This window comes from Aulonocara sp. 'chitande type north' Nkhata Bay, linkage group LG19, assembly GCF_057382095.1.
Source record: "Aulonocara sp. 'chitande type north' Nkhata Bay isolate Kocher_YH1m ecotype deep benthic linkage group LG19, A_spYH_male_GT1.1, whole genome shotgun sequence".
NCBI lineage: Eukaryota > Metazoa > Chordata > Actinopteri > Cichliformes > Cichlidae > Aulonocara > Aulonocara sp. 'chitande type north' Nkhata Bay.
This window is the reverse complement of record NC_141362.1, coordinates 19,245,144-19,267,050: the sequence shown is the minus strand read 5'-3', so window position 1 is coordinate 19,267,050 and position 21,907 is coordinate 19,245,144. Positions and strand designations below refer to the sequence as shown.

The following is a 21,907-nucleotide window of genomic DNA, read 5'->3' as shown; positions in this document are numbered from 1 at the left end:
GATGCCTAAAATCTGGCGTTAAAATAAATTTAAAAAAACAAAGCAAAAAACGGTAAAAATGACAAGATGCACACAAACATGGGGTCAGCAGTGGTACCTTTATTTGATGATAAAATTCCAATTAATTCACGGGTACTAAACTTAAGTAAAGCTCATCAAAGTCCGAGGCAACCCGACTCCTTTTAGACGCCCAAGTGTTTCAGATTTTACATCTACAAAAATTATTTTCAAGGAGGATTTACAGTTTGTACATTTAATCATTACACCTGGAGAAGCCCTGTAACATTCCTTCTGCAGCAGCTGATTGATGTCTATACAAAAATGTAGAGCAGCTTCCGCTACTGTGGTCCTTCTAAATGTGCAATTTTGTAAATATATATTTTTTTATATTATTTTTTACAATCCTGATTATACAACTATGAAATTAGGAAAAAAGACAGGCACTTTTTACTTCCACAACATCCTCAGTGCCTATAAATAGAAAACAAAATAACACCACCCATTTTTACACATATAACTATATAATAGTACTGTACTTAAACATAAGAGCAGTCTCAAGCTTCCGATCAACCACAGTCAGCAGTTATAGCCATAATTACAACGCTTATTGCATATCACAGTCTAGCCGTCTGGAAAAGACAAGATTTCTGCAGAAATGTCTTTATGGTTTTAACAGATGTACTGAACCACATAAATCTCTATGCAGGCTGCTGCTGCCAGAGTGTTTCAGGCGAGTCCTGGATAAGAAACAGCTCACTGCATTGTTGAAAAGAAAAATAAAAGTATTCAACAAATAAAAAGTTGTCCTGTGAAGGACGTGTTTCCTCTTGCTAACAGAGGTGATGACTAGATTCAGCCCACTTGTATTGTACTGCGCAGACGGAGCTGAAAAAGGTCACTTGTGTTCAGATGTGGTGCGATAAATAAAAATCATAATGTAACTCAGATGACCAGATCTTTGAAAATTCTCACTCTGAATGACTCAAAACTTTAAAATGCTCCGATCCTGCATCGTTTTTGAAGGTAGTCTCATCATTGATCACTTATCAATAATTCTGAGTGGGAAACACTTTCACTGGTGTGTAAAGGGAGAGTCTGTTGCATAGAACAGTAATTGCAAGTGAAACAGAATCTAAAAAAACCAAAGAACTTCCGTTTTAATCATCTCCCCGAAATAGTGACATTAAGCCTTTGTGAACGCTCTGCTCATTTATTTTTGCAGAAAGTAAAGAAAGCAGCAAAAAGAAGCAGATCTGCTCCAAAATCTCAGTCTTTGTAGTGTAAAACTTGTGTTGGCTAAATTAAGACATCTGTGTTGCACTCCTCACAGGGCCGATCACTGCTTTAACAAGTCTTTGAGCACGGCTCCACCGCTGGCCTCAGCTGAGACCGGCACAGGAGTGAAGGTGGGCAGGGTGTCAGAGATGGGCTTCATCAGCAGGTGGCCTCCTGGGCCCCCAGAGCCGGAACCAGCCAGCAGAGGCACCGCTGCAGAGCGAGGGGCCAGGAACGGATTGGAATCACCGGCTCGCTTCTGGGAAACTGGAGCCCCTGAGAAGAAAGAGGCTTAAATTTAAATAAAGCTGGATGCATGAAAGGAAATAAGAAGCAAGTGTTTTTCTTTTAAGTGGGCCATTTACCTGCGGCCATGCTGGAAGTGCCGCTGCTGGTTCTTCCCGCGGGTGGGGCGCTCAGAGGCTTGATGTCATGAACCGGAAGCTTTGGTGCAGGCAGAGAAGGAGTCGACTCCATCTCCAGAAATTTCACAAACATCTCTGAGAAGGACTGCAACAACAAGGAACATGACAGCGAGTGAATGAGATATTTTACTGAGCCAAATGGGGAAATTCTTCCTGAAAACCAAAGTAAAGAGCTAGCATCACAGTAGCATCCTGGTAAAAAATAAGATGAAATTTTTAAAAAGAAACTTGTTTTCTTATTCTTTAAATGTGGATTCTTCACAAGCACTAATATTAAAAAAGCATTTATTTTGCTAAAAAGCAGTTTTGTGTTGTAAAGGGTTTTATTTATAATTGTTGCTATCATCTCAGCCTTTTGCACATTTCTATATCATTCTGTTCTGTCTGGTGTTGCACTGTCTTTGTTTTTTTTGCAATTTTTGCACATTGCACTTCATGTAGTCCTGTGTTGATTGTGTGTTATATGTCATATGTGGCACCATGGTCGTGGAGGAACGTTGTCTCGTTTGTGTACTCTACCACTGCACGTTCTATACATAATTGTGGCTATTAAGTACAGAACACTTGTCAGTATTTCTCTTTAATGAATCCTGTGTCAGTGCTACACTGCATGGTGATGAAAGACAGTTTAAGGAACTGTTGGGCTGGGTTCTATTCTTCAGGGCAAAATATATACAGTGAGAACTGTGAATCATGTCTTACAGAGTTGAGCCCTTGGCCACTGGTGGGTCTCTGTGGAGTGTTTGGGACACTTTGTGCTCCTCTGCCTCCCAACCAGTTCGATACCCATCCAGTAACACCGTGGCCCCTGTCCTCCAGCATCTGCAGGTAGGAGAAGTGCAGATAAATATTTGGGATATTTAGAAGAAATACACCGATTTGCTATGATCAAATACACAAAATAGACTTAATTCTTATTTAAACAAGCACAAGGATGAACAGTGCTGGCAAAGAAAAGGTGACACTGATGATTCAGGCTACTTTTTGGGATTTTCTTTTGTCACAAAGTTTTTTTCCCCCTTACAGCGCTTGCCAAAACTTTCTGGAAAGTTACCCCCTGTCACTCACTCCAAGTCCACAGTTTGTAGAAGAAGCTTTACTCACTGTCACACAGTCCTACCTAATCAGAATCATCAGTTCTCTGGCAGGATTTAACTGGACAGAACCCATATAGACTTTATGGATGACAGCATAAGACTTAAAAAGGGGACAAGAAAGGGGGTTAGCTTCTCTACAGAGACAGATTCTGAAAACTTGCCTGGTTTTGTGGGACACTTGGCTCCCATAAACACGAGTTGAGTGGAAAATTTAAATAGCATTAACAGGAAATGAAGAAGGGATGAGGAAAAAAAAAGCAGAATGATTTCCAACACAATAAAATGGCTTTTCTGAGGAGTTTTAATCGCATTGCCCCTCACTCTGTATCTGTTTTCTTTTAGGAGGGTTGGATAATATACTTGGAGTACTCTGGCGGGAGCCCTGTGGGAATCCCGCCAGAGTACTTCAAGATCTGGACAAGAAAATGTTTTTTTTTTTCCAGGGCTGAGCTCCGAGAGGATTTTCAGGGACTGCTGGAGTCAAAAGAAACTGTTGGACAACTTTGTAGTTGACTGAACGATATCTGAAGGACATCATTACCCAATTCATCCTGTCAAAAATGTAAAAAAGGCCTGTTGACAGAGTGTCAGTGTGACCTGTGACGGAGAACGCAAATAACGGAATCAGCCACTGAACTAAACTAATATTGATCAGCCTGACATAAATGTAACATTTTGTGAAGCTGACATAAGTAAATGTTTTTGCCAAGTGTGCCAACGCAGCGTTAACGGTGCAACATTTAAAAATACTACACAGGTGCAATTTTGCTGCAATTAATATTTGACTCATTTTAAACTGAACTTGCTGGAGTTTCTTCTACAGAAAAAGGTGTCGCTGGAGAATCTTTTTAAAATACTGATGGAAGAGGGAGTACAGAAGGCTCTTTTTTTTTCCCCCCCTACGGCTTCTGCAGAAATTCTCCTTTTATTTTTCCTACTGCTACATTCGTCTCCCTCTGTAAGTGCTGTCTGGGAGTCCCATCATCCCACGTGGAAGGAGATGCTCACAAACTCAAGCCTGCTGGACTTTGCATATGCAACTTTCCTGTTATCATTATTTCATCAATTGTGACAAGATCCCCGACAGCACTGCCTGAAACGCAGCCCCAAACCATGACAGAGCCTCCACTGTGTTTCACAGATGGCTGTGGACACTCACTGTTGTTCCGCTCTTCTGACCTTCTCTGTACTTATTGTTGATGACTGAGCCAAAAAAATCAAATTTCATCACTCCATAAGACCTGTTGTTACTGATTTTCAGTCCAATTCTTGTGTAATTTGGCAAACCTCATCCTTTTCTCCCCCTTTCCCTTCCTTAAAAAATGAATTCTTGACATTCACATTTCCACTGAGACTGTGGTGGCGGGTGTGGTTTTGGCTCGGCTACAGGAGGAGATGTGGAGAGGAAGGTTCAGAGGTTCAGTGTTAAGGAAAAGCTGAGTGGCACAGCTGTCGCCGATCTTTTAATCAACCTCATCTATTTATGCAGTAGCATGTTAGGCATGGACACTCATGGAAGTACCGACAGCAGCTAGCTGATGAGTCTATGAATGCACATAAGAGTGAAACACACCTCGCTGGAGTATAAAGTGTAAATATAATAATAATAGTGAAAAGATGAGTTCATGTGTGAGTGTTTGGGAACCCACAGTAGACAAGAGGCCAATCTGATGAGGCTTCAGTGAACAGTAGATGGATCAACAAAAGAGCCATGTGTCATGTGTCAGGCCTTTGCTCGATTTCTTTTCCCATTTCTTAAAGACATGACTTTCAAATACTGCTAGTAACAAAATGTCTAAAGACACTGCTTTGTTGAATTGCCTGTAATGTGTAGACAAAACTAGTTCATCCCTTGAATTAGGTACCTTATAATGCTATAATGGTTCATAGGTCAGTGTGAAGTGGCTAAACAAACATATACACACAAATACATTCCTCTGAAAATGTTCAGATACAAGGACTGAAAATGATTGAAGAAAAAAAAAAAAAAAGGCAGCTGATGTCCAAAGAAAAACTTTGAAAGGCCTTTAGATTACTGGAGAATTATTGCCCAAGAGCATTTTAAAATAATTACAAACTGACTCCGTGGAAGGAAAATATGAAATGATGAAGGGTGGGTCGAGAATTTTGCACGTATAAATCTTTAAACACTTAATTAATTTGGCAAATAACCAATATTCAAGACCTTTTAGTGATTACTGCAGGAAGCATAAGGATGTTAAAGAGTCAGTTTTATTTTTAATTAAACAGACTTTCATTTTTTGGTTTTCTACTAATTCAGAGTTTTAAGAGAAGCAAACCAGCTGCTACCAGACAGACGCTGTCGCATTGGTGTCTTTTCTTTATCAACAATGCTTACCAACCTTTTAGGTAATTGGACTTTTTGCAAAAAAAAAAAAAAAAAATCAATGAAACAAAATGATTATTGTCAGTCCAGAAATCTCTCACCTTTTCAACATCTTCTCGGTTTAGACCCAAGACACTTCCCATGAGCTTCAGCACATCGGCACGCTTGGTTTTGGGTGTGTGGAAGTATCCTAAGAACAAGTTACGCATCAGGACCCTGCAGAAAGAACAACATGGGCAACAATGCTGACTGATGATGTAATTTCAAGGTTTTAAAAAAAACAACAAAAAAACCCCCAAAGATGTGGCTATGATCCATTTTTATGCAGCTGCATGAACAATACCTAAATTCAAAATGCATCAATCTTCATCAAAGCTTATTTATAGCACTAAACACTAGAGTGGCTAGAAGGGTACATTTCTTTTCCATAATTGCTGCAATCCTTTAAGACCACGTATCTCTAAAATAATCCAGTTTCTGTGAACTTAGTACAATTTGGAGGGATTTATGTTGCTAAAGATGGAAAGTATTTTTTTCAAGCTAGAAAAAAAAAAAAGGATTCAATCACTTCAGTTTAACAGAAAAGGTTTAGTTTGATTCACCTGGTTTTCCCTAAATGGGAACAAACTGCTTCAATCATAAGCTTGATCTTCTCAATTTCACAGTTAAAAAAATGAGAACTTGAAAGTGGGAAATCTACCTGAGGATTTTATAATAATCCATTAAAAACAATGGAAAAATGTGATCATAATCTAAATAAACTGGAACTAATATTTAACAGAAATGCACTTGAAACTTACTTGTCTATTTTACCCTCTGTGCTGTTCAAAAGGTTCATGAGTTTCCTCTGTGCCTCTTCCAGCATCTCCTGCCTCACATCCACTGCAGCATGGACACAAACAAAGCGACAACTTTACAAGTAATGTTCAGGCCTCTATTGCACATGGGCCACTTTGTGCCTCTTGTGTTTCAACATCTGCAGTGAAACCACAGTGACACAAGTTACAGACTCCTCTAATCCTTCTTGATTAAAAATATAACAACGACTGCACAAATACAACATTTTTCTCTCCCGTTTATCAACAGATGTAACAACAAATGGCAAATGACAAGCAATAAATTGTACTATTTTGTAGGAAATCAGGATAACACAACAACAACAAAAAATAAAAATGTGTATGTTTTCTGGCTAAGGTGGAAAATACAGTGCAAAAAAATGTTTGGCAAAGTCTTAAATGAGTCAGAAAAACTTTCAACAAGCTGTTAGTGTTGCAAAAAGATCTGGATTTACAAAGATTTCAGGCTATTTACTTTTCTGAATCTCAGATATGTTAATCTGTGGTTCAAATGACAGAGCAATGCTCCACTGTTCAGTGCGTTCTCAAAGTTAATCAACTATTTTTAGACACAATGTAAATTTTCATATAGGTGACTGATTTGTAAAGAAAATATAGCGCCTCGTATCAGGTCTGGACAAAGTCTGAACAGCCAGAGAGCAGTCTGAGAATTTGCTGTGATGTAATGGTCATATCTGATAGGAATGAAATCTGCTGCAGAGTGTGAAACAACGAATGGCTTCCCACTTCAGAGAATTACAGTTTCACTCATTTGGTCCTTTTCTTGGCCTATGCAAGGGAAGTAAGTGTTTCTTCAAAGGCTGGCAGGTAGATGCCTTCCACACGATATTTACAAAGTGCTGTGATCTTTAAACCGACAGCAGTTTTACTGCAACCTCACATTTTTCAGTAAAACTGGAAAGCTGTGTTTTATACAGTCTGATAAAGACACCATTAACACAACATTTATAGTTGAGATTTTTAAAAAAAATAAAAAAATAAAATAAAGACATGTTTAAGTCAGTAGGTGAAAGTGCTTGGCTGAAGCTCACCTTGTTTTTTCAGCTCCTCAATTTGTTCCTCCTTCAGATCGAGCTGATCCGTGAGACGAGATGCTGAATCTAGAGCAGCGTTGGCTTCATCCAGGTTTATCTGACAGAGAAAGTTACAGCGTTACATAACGTTTGTCTTACTGATTTTTATTAAAGTGTGACATCCACCGTCTTCAAAAGATTACCGTATTTTCACGACCATAAGGCGCACTTAAAAGTCTTAGATTTTCTTCAAAAAGTGCGGCGCGCCCTATAGCGCGGTGCACCCTATGTGTTGTAAGGAGGACGTAGTAGAGAACACCATGAGAACGTTAAAGGGTGAAGTGTGGGCGTTGATCGTATATACCGGGACAATCGCACATACCTGTATAAAAGAACAGGTATGTGCATTATGCAGGACATCGTTGTTTTAACAACCCTGAAAATGGCAAAGAGACACGCTTACGAAGCACAGTTTAAACTGAAGGCCATCAGCTACGCGGAGGAACATGGAAATCGAGCAGCGGCGAGAGAATTTAAGATTAACGAATCGATGGTTCGCAAATGGAGGAAGCTGGAAAACAAGCTCCGGCAGGTCAAGAAAACGCAGCTGAGTTTCCGCGGACATAAGGCGAGGTGGCTCGAGTTGGAGGAAAGACTCGAGCGGTGGATCATCGAGCAAAGCGCGAGCGGGAGAAGCGTTTCGACGGTCACCATTCGGCTAAAAGCAGTTTCACTAGCTGAAGAGATGAACATTGAACATTTCCAAGGAGGTCCGTCTTGGTGCTTTCGTTTTATGAAACGGTGCCATTTTTCCATCCGGACCAGGACTACGGTAGCGCAGCAACTTCCAGCGGATTATAAGGAAAAGCTGGCCATCTTCCGCTCCTACTGCAGCAAACACATCGGCGACAAAAACATCCAGCCCAGCCACATCACTAACATGGACGAGGTCCCGCTCACTTTTGACATCCCGGTGAGTCACACTGTGGAGAAGCAGGGGACCAGCACGGTAGCGATACGCACAACTGGGTATGAAAAGTCTTCTTTTACTGTTGTGCTTGGCTGCCATGCTAATGGACAGAAACTCAAACTATGGTGATTTTTAAGCGAAAGACTTTGCCTAAAGAGAAGTTTCCAGCAGAAATCATCATTAAGGCAAATGAAAAGGGCTGGATGGATGAGGAAATGATGAAAGAGTGGCTGAGGGAGGTGTATGTAAGGAGACCAGGTGGTTTTTTCCACGCATCACCATCGCTGTTGATCTGTGACTCTATGCGTGCCCATCTCACAGCCGATGTGAAAAAACTAGTGAAACAAATGAACGGTGAGCTTGCTGTCATTCCGGGAGGCCTGACAAAGGAACTCCAACCGCTGGACATCGGTGTGAACCGCCCGTTCAAAGTAAGGCTGCGAGCGGCCTGGGAGCGATGGATGACCGGTGGAGACCACAGTTTCACTAAGAGTGGAAGGCAGCGCCGGGCGAGTTACGCCACAATTTGCCAATGGATTGTAGATGCTTGGGCTAACATGTCTGCTGGCACTGTTGTTCGAGCTTTCGCAAAAGCCGGCATCGTTTCCGAGGAGCTGCACGGCACGGAAAGTGACTCTGACGGTGAAGACAGTGAACCTGGCATGTTTGATGGAGATTTAGCGCAGCTGTTCAATTCAGACACAGAGGATGAGGACTTCGATGGGTTTGATTAATGATAAAAATGTGAGTACCAAACTTTGTTTTGCTCCTGCTTTATTTTTAAATACGCACACTTGTATGCTTGTGTGTTGTTGATGATGACGATTACCGGCAATAGAAATGTGAGTAAGGTACCGAATTCAGGGTTGCTCCCGCTTTATTTTTAAATACGCATACGGTACTTGTATGCGCCCTATGGTCCAGTGCGCCTTATGTGTGTGTTAAATACAGTAAGGGCACACATAACTGAGACTGCGCCTTTTAGCACAGTGCACCTTATGGTCGTGAAAATACGGTATATGAAATTCTGATATCTAGCAACTTAAAAAAAGAAGAAGAAAAAAATAGCGCTACTGATGCTAATCACAGAAATGATTCTCTGACAGGTGATTGGTTGCTGGTTTACCTGGAGAGCAGAAGCTTGGTCCTCCAGTTTCAGAGCTTTTCTTTTCCACTCCTCTTTCTCCTTCTTGTGCTTCTCAAGTTCTGCCGAGTACATGGCTTTCTCTTCTGTCGGAGAAATGCAGATAAAAGTATTACTAAAAGTAATCAAAAAAGGCATTGCCGGGTACACCAACTGTAAAGTGCTATGAGGAAAACACAGTTTTAAATATTCCAGGATAACAGACACACTTATCCTGCTCGAGTCTGGTCTAAACAGCAAAGATCTCTTTGAAGCCCTCAAACTTGCCTTGTTGGAATTGCTCTAGCACCATCTGCAGGTTGGAGAGTGATACTGCATACTGGTTGACTTGTTCCTGAGAGGTTCTGAGTTGGACCATTGCATCGTCTCTCTGCTTCACCACCCCAATTAACTGCTCCTGCAGAGACTCTACCTGCATGCTGGCCTGTTGGCTGGAAGAGAGAGGACGGGTAAGTAGAAACACAAAAAGAATGACACAAATAATTTTAAAACATTTTCATGCAAAATTATTTTAAGGTAAACAGCAATGTTGGATCCAAGTGAAAGTAACACAGTTTTATAATCAGTAAATAATTAGCTGTCAACTAGTGGTACAAACAACATTTTAGTTTGACAAAAAATATTTGATCCTACCAGGTTTAAACATGTTATGTAAAAAGGTCAAGGGTGAGGAAAGCCTACTGTAGATGTGTTATTTCTATGCATTTCCGCTTCCTTGTCAATGAGAACAAAGTGCAATATACATAAAGAAAATACCTGAACTAATTACAGTAAATAACGAAGAGTTCCTGGTGATTTTATCAGTCTTTAATCAAACATTTTAAAACACACATTAGTTTTATGCTAACCTGGCACTCTCCACAGCACTTGAGGATGTCGCCAGTCTCTCATCCAGCAGAGCCACCTTCCTGCGCAGCTCTGTCTCTCTGTCCTCTGCAGCGAGGGCTTCTCTCGTGTATGAATCTTCAATTTCCAACAGGTGATTACGCAACCGCTCTAGCTCCAAGTTTAGGCGGTGCTCTTTGTCTCTCACATGTTGGAGCTGTAAACAATCAAACAAACAAAAACAAAAAAGATAGCTTCAGCAGAGTGCCATTTAATTTGAAGCAGCCATGTGTTATTATCAACAGACTAAGTATTTACTTGACTATACAGTTATAGGGTATATATACACAATGGTTGAGCGACATGATGAAGCAGAGATTCTATACTGCAATAGTCTGAGTATTTAATGAATGAAAACAGAGCATGTATAATGATGCCTGATAATTAAACTTGGTAACCTGGAGGGTTCCATATGAAGTTACAATACCACAAGTAAAATTAAGGGCCATGGGTGAATATCGTTCTTTTACCTCAGACTGTAATGCCGCAGTCTCCATTTGCTTCTGCTTGAGTGCCATCATCACCTGATCCCTCTCCTGCTGAAATGCCACAGCTTTGTCCTGCATGGACTTCACTTCGTTCAGGAGCTGATTCAGCTCACCAGATCTACCCTACAAGAGAGCAATAAACAGTAAATCATAAACAAATTTTGAAAGAATAAATGACAAAGTTTCCTGTCTAAAATGACGCTGATGGATACATTTCATTACTAAAATGCGTCAGTATAAATTCAACTACCAAAAAAAAAAAAGTTACTGACCTGCTCTTTGTCTTTGAGCAGTTTCTCCACAGTGGCAGCCTTCTCGCTCATCGCACTCAGTTCAAACTCCTTCTCTCGTAGCAGGAGGGAAACCTGCATGTTAGTTTCCTGCAGAGCTCTAAACTCTGACTCTTTCTCTCGAGAGCGTGCAGCAACCAGCTCATTCTCTTCCTTTAGCTTCTTCACGTCCATCTCAAGAATGAGCGCACGCTCTTTGAGGTTGGTCACCGCCTGCTTCAGAACCTCGTTGTCATTCTCACGGTTACGCAGTGCTTCACTTACTTGAACTAGTTGGTCTCCTTTGCTTTTGATGAGCAAGTCTTTCTCCCTCACAGACCTCTGCAAAGCCTCCAGTCTCTCTCTGACCTGTCGAGCCTCCTCTGCCTGACTTCGCTGCTCGCTTTCTGAGGCAGACGCGGAGTTGGAGAGTCTGTGGTTGTTTTCTTGAAGAGTCCTGATCGTGTTTTCTTTCTCAGTCAACTGTGCTTTTAGTTGAACAACTTCTTGCTGCATCTTCTCATCTTTTACAGCAGAATCTGGCTGATGGCTTGGAGCATCAGTACTGAGAGAAGAGCCACTACACTGAGTGGCTGTGACTTCAGGTGTCTGTGTGACGCTGTCCAGTTTACCTAACAGGACATCCTTTGTGCTGCTGAGCTGGGTAATAGTTTGTTGAACCTGTGCGAGCTCCAGACTCAGACTTCCCAATCTCCTTTCCTTCTGCTCGTAATTCTGGACCAGTCGAGCGTAGTCCACTGAGAGCTTTGAGCTACAGTCACTGTCGGCAGAAACCTGACTCTGCAGTTTGATCAGCTCCTCGTGCAGCTGAGCCGACTCGTGCTGCATGTTCTTGACTGTTGTGATGACCTGCTGCTTCCACTCCTCCATCTTCTTCACCTGCTGCTTCAGTGTGTCCCGCTCCTGCAGTAGCTCCTCAAACTGGTTGCTGCTGACCCCTCCAGAGCCAGCACCGGGCTCTCCTCCTGAGGACTGCAGTACGGTCACCAGCGTTTGGCACTTCTGGGTCAAGGCATCGATCTCTATGTCCTTCTCCCTAATAATTCGAGACAGATTCTGGATGGTCTCCTTGAACATCTCCTGGCTTCCCGAGGGATCGCTCATGTTAGAGAGGCGCTGATTTTCCTGCTGAAGCTTCAACAGGGCTGCTTCCTTTCCTGCCATGATATCCATGAGGCGGTGATAGTCGGACCGAAGCTGGCTGTTCTCTCTGGTCTTCTCGTTAAGCACGGCAATCACTTGCTCTCTCTCCACAGCGTATGCCTGTAGCTGCTGCTGTAAGAACATGACATCCTGGCTGTGTCCGCCTCCCATGGAAACTCTGGCATGAAGTGCCTGAATTTCCAGGTCCTTCTGCATGATCATCTGTGAGAGTTTTCCCACTTCATCACGAGAAACCACCAGCTGATCCAGCTGCCTGGTCAGTGAGAGGTTCTTCTCATTAAGCTGGGTGATCTCAGTCTCTTTCTCCTTGATGCCCCTCACCAGTCTTTCTATATCTACCTTAGACAGGTCGTGTTTCTCATTGCCATTCTCCTGATTTAGGGTCTGAGTCTTTTCCTCCTGCAAGATGACCTCTCCCTGCACAGACGGAGAGTTGGCTCTGCTCTGACTCTCACTAAGCTGCTCTACATTTTGCTGGAGGCGGGTTATCTCTTCGTCTCTGGCCTGGATGAGTCTGTCATAGTTTAGCGTTGTCTGCTGATGGTGAGCACGGGCCTGTTCAATCTCACTCTGCTGAGCCTGCAGAGACTGTTGAGAGAGAAGTAGAGAAGCTTGCTGTTCCTCAGTGGTTCTCCTCAGAGTCTGGACCTCCTCTTCCAGGGCATTACGGGAGGATTTGAGTTGGGTGATCTCCGTCTCCAGCTCTGTGATGATGTCCAGAGTCCTGGGCTCAGCCAGAGGTTGAGGTCTGCTCTGTTGATCCCTGAGGCGGTCAATCTCCTCTTTCAGATGGCTGTTCTCCTCCTTCATACCTCCCAGCTGCTTATCCTTTTCATCTAGCGACTGTTTGAGCGTTTCAACTTCCTTGGTGAAAACTGAAACCTTATTATCCAGCTCTGTCTGTAAATCTGCAGCATTTTGTTTTAAAGTGTCCATAAAGACATCTTTCTCTTGCAGCAAATCCGTCAGCTGCTGCTGCCCTGCAACTGTGATCGATAGCATCTCATTGGTGTCTCTGTGGTCAGCTGCCACCTGCTCCACATCTCTTTTCAGCTGAGCAATCTCCATGTCTTTCTCCTGGTTTAGTTTGATGGCACGTTCATGCTCAGTCTGCAAAGCAGAGGCGTCCATAGATCGAGCTCGAGTTAACTCCTCGATGGTCTGCTGGTACTGTTTTACCTGTTCTTTTAGTTTGTTCTCAGCCTGCGTCAATTCACCTTCGAGCTGGTATTTCTCCAGTTTTAAAGCTTCAATACGAGTATCCTTCTCCCTCACAACCCTGTTCAGAACACCCTGGCTTTCCTTCAGCTGCTTGGTTAGTTCTTCCACTTTACCCAAGGTCTGCTCATTGTCCGCCTTGAACCTCCTGTTCTCCACCTTCAACTCATAGTCTTCAGACATCACCTTCTCGTGGGAGCACCTCATCTCATCCAATTCTCTCCTGAGGTCTGACAACTCTCTCTCCTTCTCTGCTAGCGCCTCATTAGCACCCTGTGCCTCACTTGCTCTCTCCCCTCCTTCATAAAGTTTTGCTTTAGCAGCAGATAACAGCTCCTCTTTCTCCTGCAGGGTCTTCTTTAGCTCGGTGACCTCTCTGCGTGCATCCCGGCTCTGCTCCTGTGAGTGTCCCAGTTTGTCTTTTAGCTCTTTCACTGTCCGTTCCAACTGTTGTTTTCCCATATGCAGCTCGTTAAGGGTAAAAGCACTCTGGCTCATTTTCTCTTTTTGGGTCTCCAGCTCTTGCTCAAGTGCCCTTTTCTGGTCACTGGATGTGTTGAGCTCTGCAGTCATTCTTTTCAGCTCTGTCTCAGCCTCTTTCAGCTGTCCAGAGAGCTGCTCTTTCACTGAGATCATATGCTAAAGTAGAAAAACAAAAGTGTTAATGTTGTCTCTACTGTTGGTCTTTGTTGTGTCAAGTTGGACTGTATTTTAGTTTTTGTTTTGTTTTTTCAAAACGATGTTTTTTCAGGGTAAACCATACAGACTTCATATAACTGCTGAGGAAAAGGCTGAGTTGTTTATTGTGCATTTTTCTAATCAAGTAAAAAAATTTAAAAGTCCAAAATGTGTCAAGAAATGACAATCTGAGATGCTAAAATGTGACACTTGATATCAATATCTCTAAATAAGTTGCTGAAATACAAATAAACAAAGAGATAAAGCACCAAAGTCATGCAGACCTGTGTAGCTTCCTGGTTTTGTTGGTCTAGTTCCTCCAGTTCAGACATCAGCGTGTCCCGCTCCTCCTCAGTAGCTCTCAGGATCTTTTCTCTCCTCCCCAGTTCTGCCTTCAAATCATCCAATGACTCCAAATCAGACTCGGCTTCATTTCTGCTGACTAGTTGTTCTTCTGCCACTTTAAGTCTTTCTTGCAGATTAAGCTGTGGACAGAAAATCTGAAACTTACTTACAGAGGCTGAGTACCTTCCGCAACCCATTATTGGCAGGAACCAATCAACAAAACCACCTTTTGGTTTTCTTTGGTGACACTGTGTTGTCTAACTGAATACTGTTTTTCTTCTTACCACTAACTGACACAATTACACAGAAAAAATTCAAATAAATTAATGCGACAAGTTCACGGGTGACTAAAATAATATTTATGTACAATATAAACAAACCTTTTCTTGTTCTAAGTCTTCCTTTTCTTGTCTCAGTGCTCCAATAATGGTGTTCAGTTCTAAGATGTCTGCATGCTCGACTTCTTCCTTTGGTTCTGCCTAAAGTTAAAATAAGTCATTAAATTAATTGGAGAAGCCTATGAAGGTGACTCCAGCCATTAAAAGCAAAAACTGCACACCATTTAAATGTATCTGTTGTCCCCATTTAGGTCTTCGTCTTGTGCAACTCTTTTGAAGGTCGCCTTTCTTTGGTGTCACATTTGACATGCACTAGATCTCCTCTTTCTTTTTTAAAGGAATGGTACACAACCTCCTTAAATTTGGCAAGCCTGATCCTGTTTGCACTCCTGACCTGATGTGTTGATTTTGTGCTTAGACAATGCAAGCTTTCCACTTGAGACTGCTGTTTGATCTGAGTCACAGCTGGAAACGCAAATCTTATCATCGGTGATGATCTTCAACAAGAAAGCTGAATCAATGTGACTGAAGTCCATCACAAAGTGTCCAGGATTGAAAATCCAGTGTAAACAAAAAGCAGCATAAGCACATGAAACAGTGCAGCACATCACTAGATGACAAGATTAAAAGAGAGGTAGCCAAACTTGCACACAGATACAGTTTTTGCTTTTATAGCCAGAGTCACTCAGTTTATGCAAACATGTGCACATTGCTGATCTTCATGCTTACCTCCAGGTTTTTCAGTCTCTCTATTTCCTTTTCTGCAGCTAGAAAGTGGACATTTGAGTTAATATACAGATAAGCAATGGCTTAAAATGTGACGCCTATGACAATTTTCTGCATCTACATGTTCCTACAATAAAAAATAGAATTAGCAATAGCTGCAACATCAATAAAGAATGTTAATTAAGCAGATAACACATCCATATGAATAAGCCATAATTTAACACAATGAATACCTTCCAAGCTATTTCTTAACATTTGGATCTCATGGTCTAGCTGGGCTTTTTGCAAAGCCTTCCCCTCCTGCTCTTGTACTCGTGTCTGGAGCTCGGCCACGGAAGCCTGCAGCCGCGTGTAGTTCTGCAGGAGCCCGGTATTCTCTTGCTGAGCATCATCCTTCTCAAGCTGTAGTGAGGCTTGTATCTTCTGTGCCTCCTCCAAATTGGCAGACAGTTCGGCCAGCTGCTTCTCATGCTGCTCCGCTGCTTCTTGCAGGGACTGTATGGTTTGATGGAGTTCATGCAGCTTGGAGGTGTCTGACACAGAGGTGGGCTGACCGCCACCTGGAGAAAATTATTAAGAGGACCAATTTAATTTGTGTGCGACACCAGAGTTGTGCGACTGAGATACAACTATTTTACATCAGATGCATTTACATATGTGCCTTGCTCTAACACACTGTAAGAATTTAGGTCATAGCAGATCATTGTTGCAATAAACTCTCAAAACTCTCTAATGGCCCAAGCTTCCCACAGTTATTCCAAAAATGAGCTGACCACTCTGAATCTGTTCCTCCAGCTCCTCTATCCTCTCCTCGTACTCTGCCAGCTCCTGCCTGTGTCGCCGGGTGACATCTGCCAGCTTCTGTCGCTGGGCATCTTGCAGAGCTGCAAGTTCATGCTGGTGTTCATCCACCTCACGACTCATCTCATCTCGAAGCTCCTGAAATGAAAATCCCACAGCAGCAAAGTTAGAAAAATGCAATATCATTTGTACAGACAACAATAACAGACCATAACATTTACCTTAATAGTCCTTTGAAGCTTGAGAATCTCACTGTGGTTGCCATTACCAGCTCCTGTTGCTGTTGATGCCTGTTACAAAAAACAAACAAACAAAAAAAAGTGTGTTCATGTGGTTATTTTTAAAAAAATATTCAAAAGGTAAAACCATCTGTTCCATAGTCATTTAATTATTCTGTAGTCTTACCTGAGACATTCGTCGCCAGTGTGCTACCTCCGACTCCAGACGCATGACTTCTGTCGACAGCCTGTTGATCTCTTGCTGCGACCAGATCACGTCGCTGAGGTCCATTTCTTCACCATGGAAGCCATGGTGAGATCCTGGGTGACGTGACAGGAAAGAGGAAGCAGAAGAGGAGGTAGTGGACGATGACGTAGTGGTTACGGGCAACATCGCAGGGCCAGCTGAAGCAGACTGGGCTGATTGCTGCAGCTTCTGGACTTCTTCTTGAAGCCCACTCTGCCGAGCTTTCAGGTGACTGATCTCCACCTGAAGGGACAAAAATGACAAGACTTTCCCTAAAAGACTTCCAAATGAAACTGGGTTTGTCTTAGTCTAACAAAGCACAAATGCCAAGTTTGATTTAGGCTAGACATACATGTCTATTTAGAGCTAAAATTCCTTTCATAAGTAGCTTTCCATTGCAGATAAATTCCCAGTGTTATTGCCACATCTGCAAACAAGGTTCACATGTTGGTGCATACAAAACCTTTTAATAAATCTAAAACTGAAATAATGTGTCTTAACCACTTTTCAATCTTTTCTCACTTAAAGCCAACACTGTTAAATTCACATGTACATACATCTTTCTGCTGCAGGAGGGTCCTGTATTCTGCAGACTGACGCTTGATTTGGATCTCCGCTGCCTCCAGCTTCTCCTCAAGCTCTGCATGAAGCTTTCGCAATCTCTCATGCTGCAACAAAGACATATCAAGGAGTAAAGACTGAAATACAGAAACATTCAGAAAATTAGAATGTATTTACAACTTTTACAGGGATCACAGTCAACTACAAGGCAGACATATTGGATCTCAGAGACACTAAAATACTGCATTTTCGCCAAAACTAAACCAACAATATTAACCCATTTCTGTCTATTTACAACTTTTCTGTCTACTTTTTTCAGTCGCACTGAGCTCCAAGCTTATTTAATCCTTCCAGAGACTTAAATCTGTTTGTGACCATAAAAAGCACATCACAGAGTACATGGCCTTATGCTTTTATAGGGTTAAATACTGGCCACAAAACGGATGGGAACAGCAGTAGCTTTGAGCAACTGTTACTCAAAAAGGAAGATCTAATGTAGCACATTTGCCCAGGGCTATATTTAGCCACAGATTACAATGCATTTGGAAGAGTAGTGAAAGCAGCAGGATAGTGTGTGAGGGACTCAAAGTCAACTATAGCTTGAGTCATGGTAAGACAGAAGCATACAAACAATGTTTTTCACTAATGTGTTTTTAATAGTTTTGTGGGAGCTCAATGTCACAGAGGAAAAGCAATATGAAGCCTAGAGACAGTGCATGCTACTAGGTCAAATTCACTGTTGGCTTATTTATCTTAATTGGCAGGAAGACAAAATACAGAATGCTGCTACTTTTATTCATTAAGGAAGGACCTATTGCCATCTTTAAAACATAGTTCGATAGTACTGATAAAGTTCAACTATGATTATGGAAGTTTGATGACTTGGGGTATGAGCAAAACAGACAAACCAAACAACAAACCCACAGTTAATAATATTAGTTTCACATTTCCTGTTATGAAAGTGGCCAGAAAGGTTTAAAGTATTGCAGAGTAAAAAGACTAACCTCAGATTTCTGAACACCAAAAGCAGACTCGACTTCAGCCAACTTGGAATTGGAAACCTGCAGTTCCGTGGCAGCATCTGTAGTTGCATGTGGGGGAAAAAAACATTTTAAAAAAGTAGCAGTTCCAAAATTATTCATGACTCAATGTAAAAATCACGCAGCACATGATTTAAATCTGTTGCATCATTTTAATGATACAACTACAATAAACACAGTAAAAACACACTTGTGCATTACTTTTCTTTGTATTGAGAGGGGCTTTTCTGCTTTATTCATCATGGTATATGTAGCACATTTAAGTGATTCTAACTGGAGCCTAACCTTGCTCACATGATAAACAAACACGCTTGGCTGAGCAGGCTGAACATTCCTCGCCATCTTGTCTGAGTTATGTGATCTAACAGCTGAAGGAATCTCAGCCAACACATAACATTCACACCAAGCCTCAGTTAAAGATCCAGCAATAAAAGTTTACTTAAAAGTCCCTCCTGCAGTGATAACAATTCACACTTCTTGTTTCTGTCTGGAGCTGTGAGTTGGATATCTGTGGCCAAAGTTCTCTTTCTGTCAGTGTTTTATCATTCATCACTGTTTGCTTTAGTAAGATGACACTTCAGGGTTTAAGTGGGTAAGGTTGATGGGGCTCTTCTAATCCAATCTCTACAATAACTGCATTTTAGTACTATGCCCAAAATTGGCGAATCAGCAATCAGTATTTTCATATTATGCAGTAGTGTAAAAAAATATATTAAAAAAAAAATCAGACTCTTTGCTCCCTTTTTCATATCTAGCAACTGATGAGTTCAAAACAACACTGACAGGAAAATTGTTAAACACCGACTACAGTTTAACTCTTGGTGTAAACAACGAAGCAATTTAGTGAATGATGATGAGTTCAAAAACTAGATATGAACACCCAAATATGAGCAATTCCGGAAATCAAACAACGCCTCTCTATCAGTGTTGACGATATGCTGCTAAACCTCAGCTGACAATGAAAAACAGGGCCCATGTTTGCTTAAGTTTGCACCTAAATGAACTCAGAGTTGGAGCTTTTACTTCGCAGATAGCCTCAGAGGTGAATCGAGTCGCATATTTGGTAACATGCATTTGTAAAAAAAATTAATAAATAAAAAAATTCCAGTTGATAAAATCAAAGGCTGATGGGGAATTAATGTGTTTCAACATACAAGAATGTGTCTACATGGAATATAAATAACCAGTGGTAAAGCTGAATAATCCAGTAGTGTAACAGGAAAATAACATAATGCATAAGAGGGAAAAATCCACTTTAGGATTCTAAAACAAAGAGCTGAATCTACTTTACAGTTAGTTCTTGAATACTGAAGATAGTCTGACCATGTTCTGATAGCAGATTATGCTGCACAATAGCCATCAGTCTAATCAGGCAACAGTCAGTTTGAAACGAGACACCTTTGTAACTGCACCACACCAAAATCACTGGTACAGACTTTTGTGTTACAACAAGTAAACTGCTGTGTTTCTCCGACCCATGTGTCCATATTCAGCTGCTCTCACCTGGAATTTATCTGTCGGTTTACAACTGAATTATTATTTTTAAATTCAGATATTACTGACTTTAATGTACCATTGAGAAAATTTTGAGTGTAATAAACACAAAAGGAAAATTTTATTTTTTCAGGAACTAGGAGTTCTTTCAGTCAACACATGTCTATCAGAAGCTCAACCTTAAATATAGTGCTGTGGTGGTGTGGGAATGCAAGTATGCAAGTATGCTCTAAAACCTACACTGTAAGTCACAGCGGCTGTTTCAGCCCTTCAACAATTTGGAAACTTTTGGAACTTTTAGTTCACTGCTAATGGATATAAAACTCAAACACTGTTATCATACTAGCTGTCCCACTCATTCAGTGCCAAACAGAGGAGCTCCTTTTAAGATCAAAAAAGTTGTTTAACTTTTATAGACTAATAGCACATAACTATAATTATATACAGCACAGCATGGATTGTTTTGGGGGGGGGTTGTTGGGATTTTTTACATCTAATGAGGACTCACAGGTGTCTAATTAGATACGTAGATATTTTACTGTAAATACACAAGAATACAGAAATGCTTGCAACTTATTTGAACTTCTAAAGACTTGTATGACAGGCCTTTTTAAATTTTTAGTTTTGAATTGCATTGTATATTGTGCTTGATACTGAATTCAAAATTTTCAGAACTCTTAATAAACTTTCAGAAGTTTTAATAAACCAATTTGTTTATATTTTATCCTGCATTTTGAATCAATCACCATTTTGAAAGGTATGCATCCCAGTTTAATACATAGCTAGGTATTTCACTGTCTATATTATGTGCTGCTGTAGAGCACTAATGTTATTATTTATTGGAAATGGCCTATATCTCATTTGAGATTAATTCCAAGCACCTAACAAAGTAAACTACATTTACACACTGATTTGACAATTTATAGCAAAACTAAGCTGAAAATGACAGACTTTAACACAACAGCGCTACTGTAATCGTGATGTCAGTTAAGTTTAAATCTTTATACAAAGAAGATGATTCAACTTCAAGTTGAAGTTTGTGATGGTGTTAGAGTGAGCTGTGCGGCAGTGCAACTCGTTTCTGATCCTGATATAAATGTTTGTATAAGCACGGTGCAGTACTATATTATTTTCTCAATTTCTTTCAACAAAAGTGAGTTGTGTCTGTTATCCGTTGTGTCATATCCAAAATGCTCAGTGAAAGTATAATTCAGAGCTGAGAGGCCACCAAAAAGTTCAGATTTTCTTTGTGATGATGTCTATTTTGGCAAGTATTATCTTGTGTGGGTCAGGCAAAACAAGCAATTTATGCATTTCTGCTCTTTCTGTCACATCTGAAAATTAGAAAATGCACTGCAATATAACCAGTTACTTCAAGTCAAAACTTTTGAGGGATTACTTTTGGACGTTTATGAGCTTTAGTAGCAGTTTATTAGAGTGAGGTTATAGGACATATACCAAAACTGAAAATCATGTCCCTACACGTGTAGAAAAAGCCTCACTCAGGTGTGCTCTAAAGGTGATGTGGACATCGCACGGATCAAACCAGAAACACAAACAAACTTACCTCCTACTTCTTCTACACCCTCCAGCAGCATGTCTTTGGTAAAGTTCGATATCTGCCCGGTGAAAGATGACAGACTCCCGCTAACCTGGCCCAGAGACTGGCCGAGGCCGGAGCCGATTCCCCCCAACCACGATGACATCTTCGGAGGAGACAAAAACCAAACAAAAACAAAGCAGGGCCGAGGAGAACAGGGGAGCTAGCCTAGCGTAGACTCGAAAGATAATACAGCTAGCTCGCTCATCAAGCTCAGCTGGAGACTCTCAGCCACGGGGGACCCGTAAATTCTAAAATCCAATTTCTTTCCTGCGTGACAAAGTCGCTTTCCAAACCGACAGAAGCTCATTTAGCAAGCCCACAACCCGGCTAATGACAGCTGGTCGTCCACACGAAGTAGTTCCTGAAGACCGGCGGACATAATATCGAAGTCTGACAGCTAATACCTGAGATGACGACTTTATGTTGGAGTCTGTGTCGTCTGCGGTCAGCCTGAGAGGAATATTCAGCGGTTTTTTTGGCAAGTCTAAACACCACAGCGACCCAAAAGTGCCACCTCGACTGCAGCCATTATCGACTCGACCGTAGCGAAGGGTGTCAAGTTTGACGTGGACACCGCACACGACAGCGGTGCATTGTGGGATACTGGAGGACCAACACACTGAAGGTGCGTTCAAGTCCCGAAGAACACCAAGCGTTGCAGTTCCATTTAAATAGTTTATTAT

General features: G+C 41.5%; 1 protein-coding gene across 1 annotated transcript; it reads right to left on the bottom strand.

The window, feature by feature from the left end:
• Positions 1 to 64: 64 nt before the first annotated feature.
• On the bottom strand, positions 65 to 21,809 carry trip11 (thyroid hormone receptor interactor 11). Its single transcript, XM_086274640.1, has 21 exons — positions 21,189 to 21,809; positions 18,092 to 18,168; positions 17,084 to 17,194; positions 16,467 to 16,769; positions 16,283 to 16,351; positions 16,034 to 16,199; positions 15,494 to 15,820; positions 15,264 to 15,301; positions 14,577 to 14,675; positions 14,136 to 14,336; positions 10,774 to 13,812; positions 10,484 to 10,624; positions 9,977 to 10,170; positions 9,396 to 9,559; positions 9,111 to 9,214; positions 7,033 to 7,132; positions 5,945 to 6,026; positions 5,246 to 5,360; positions 2,403 to 2,522; positions 1,641 to 1,785; positions 65 to 1,551 (listed from the first exon to the last, which is right to left on the bottom strand). Exons 1-21 carry the CDS (start codon positions 21,325 to 21,327, stop codon positions 1,337 to 1,339), a joined length of 5,949 nt encoding a protein of 1,982 aa, XP_086130766.1. The 5' UTR covers positions 21,328 to 21,809; the 3' UTR covers positions 65 to 1,336.
• Between the last annotated feature and the right edge of the window lie 98 nt (positions 21,810 to 21,907).

Excerpts from the sequence above, each read along its gene's own strand:
- trip11 (XM_086274640.1), bottom strand. The coding sequence starts at position 21,327 with ATGTCATCGTGGTTGGGGGGAATCGGCTCCGGCCTCGGCCAGTCTCTG. Across the intron at positions 9,215-9,395 it reads GCTAGAGCAATTCCAACAAG|AAGAGAAAGCCATGTACTCG; the intron begins GCAAGTTTGAGG and ends TTTCTCCGACAG. Across the intron at positions 5,361-5,944 it reads ACAGAGGGTAAAATAGACAA|GGTCCTGATGCGTAACTTGT; the intron begins GTAAGTTTCAAG and ends TTCTTTCTGCAG.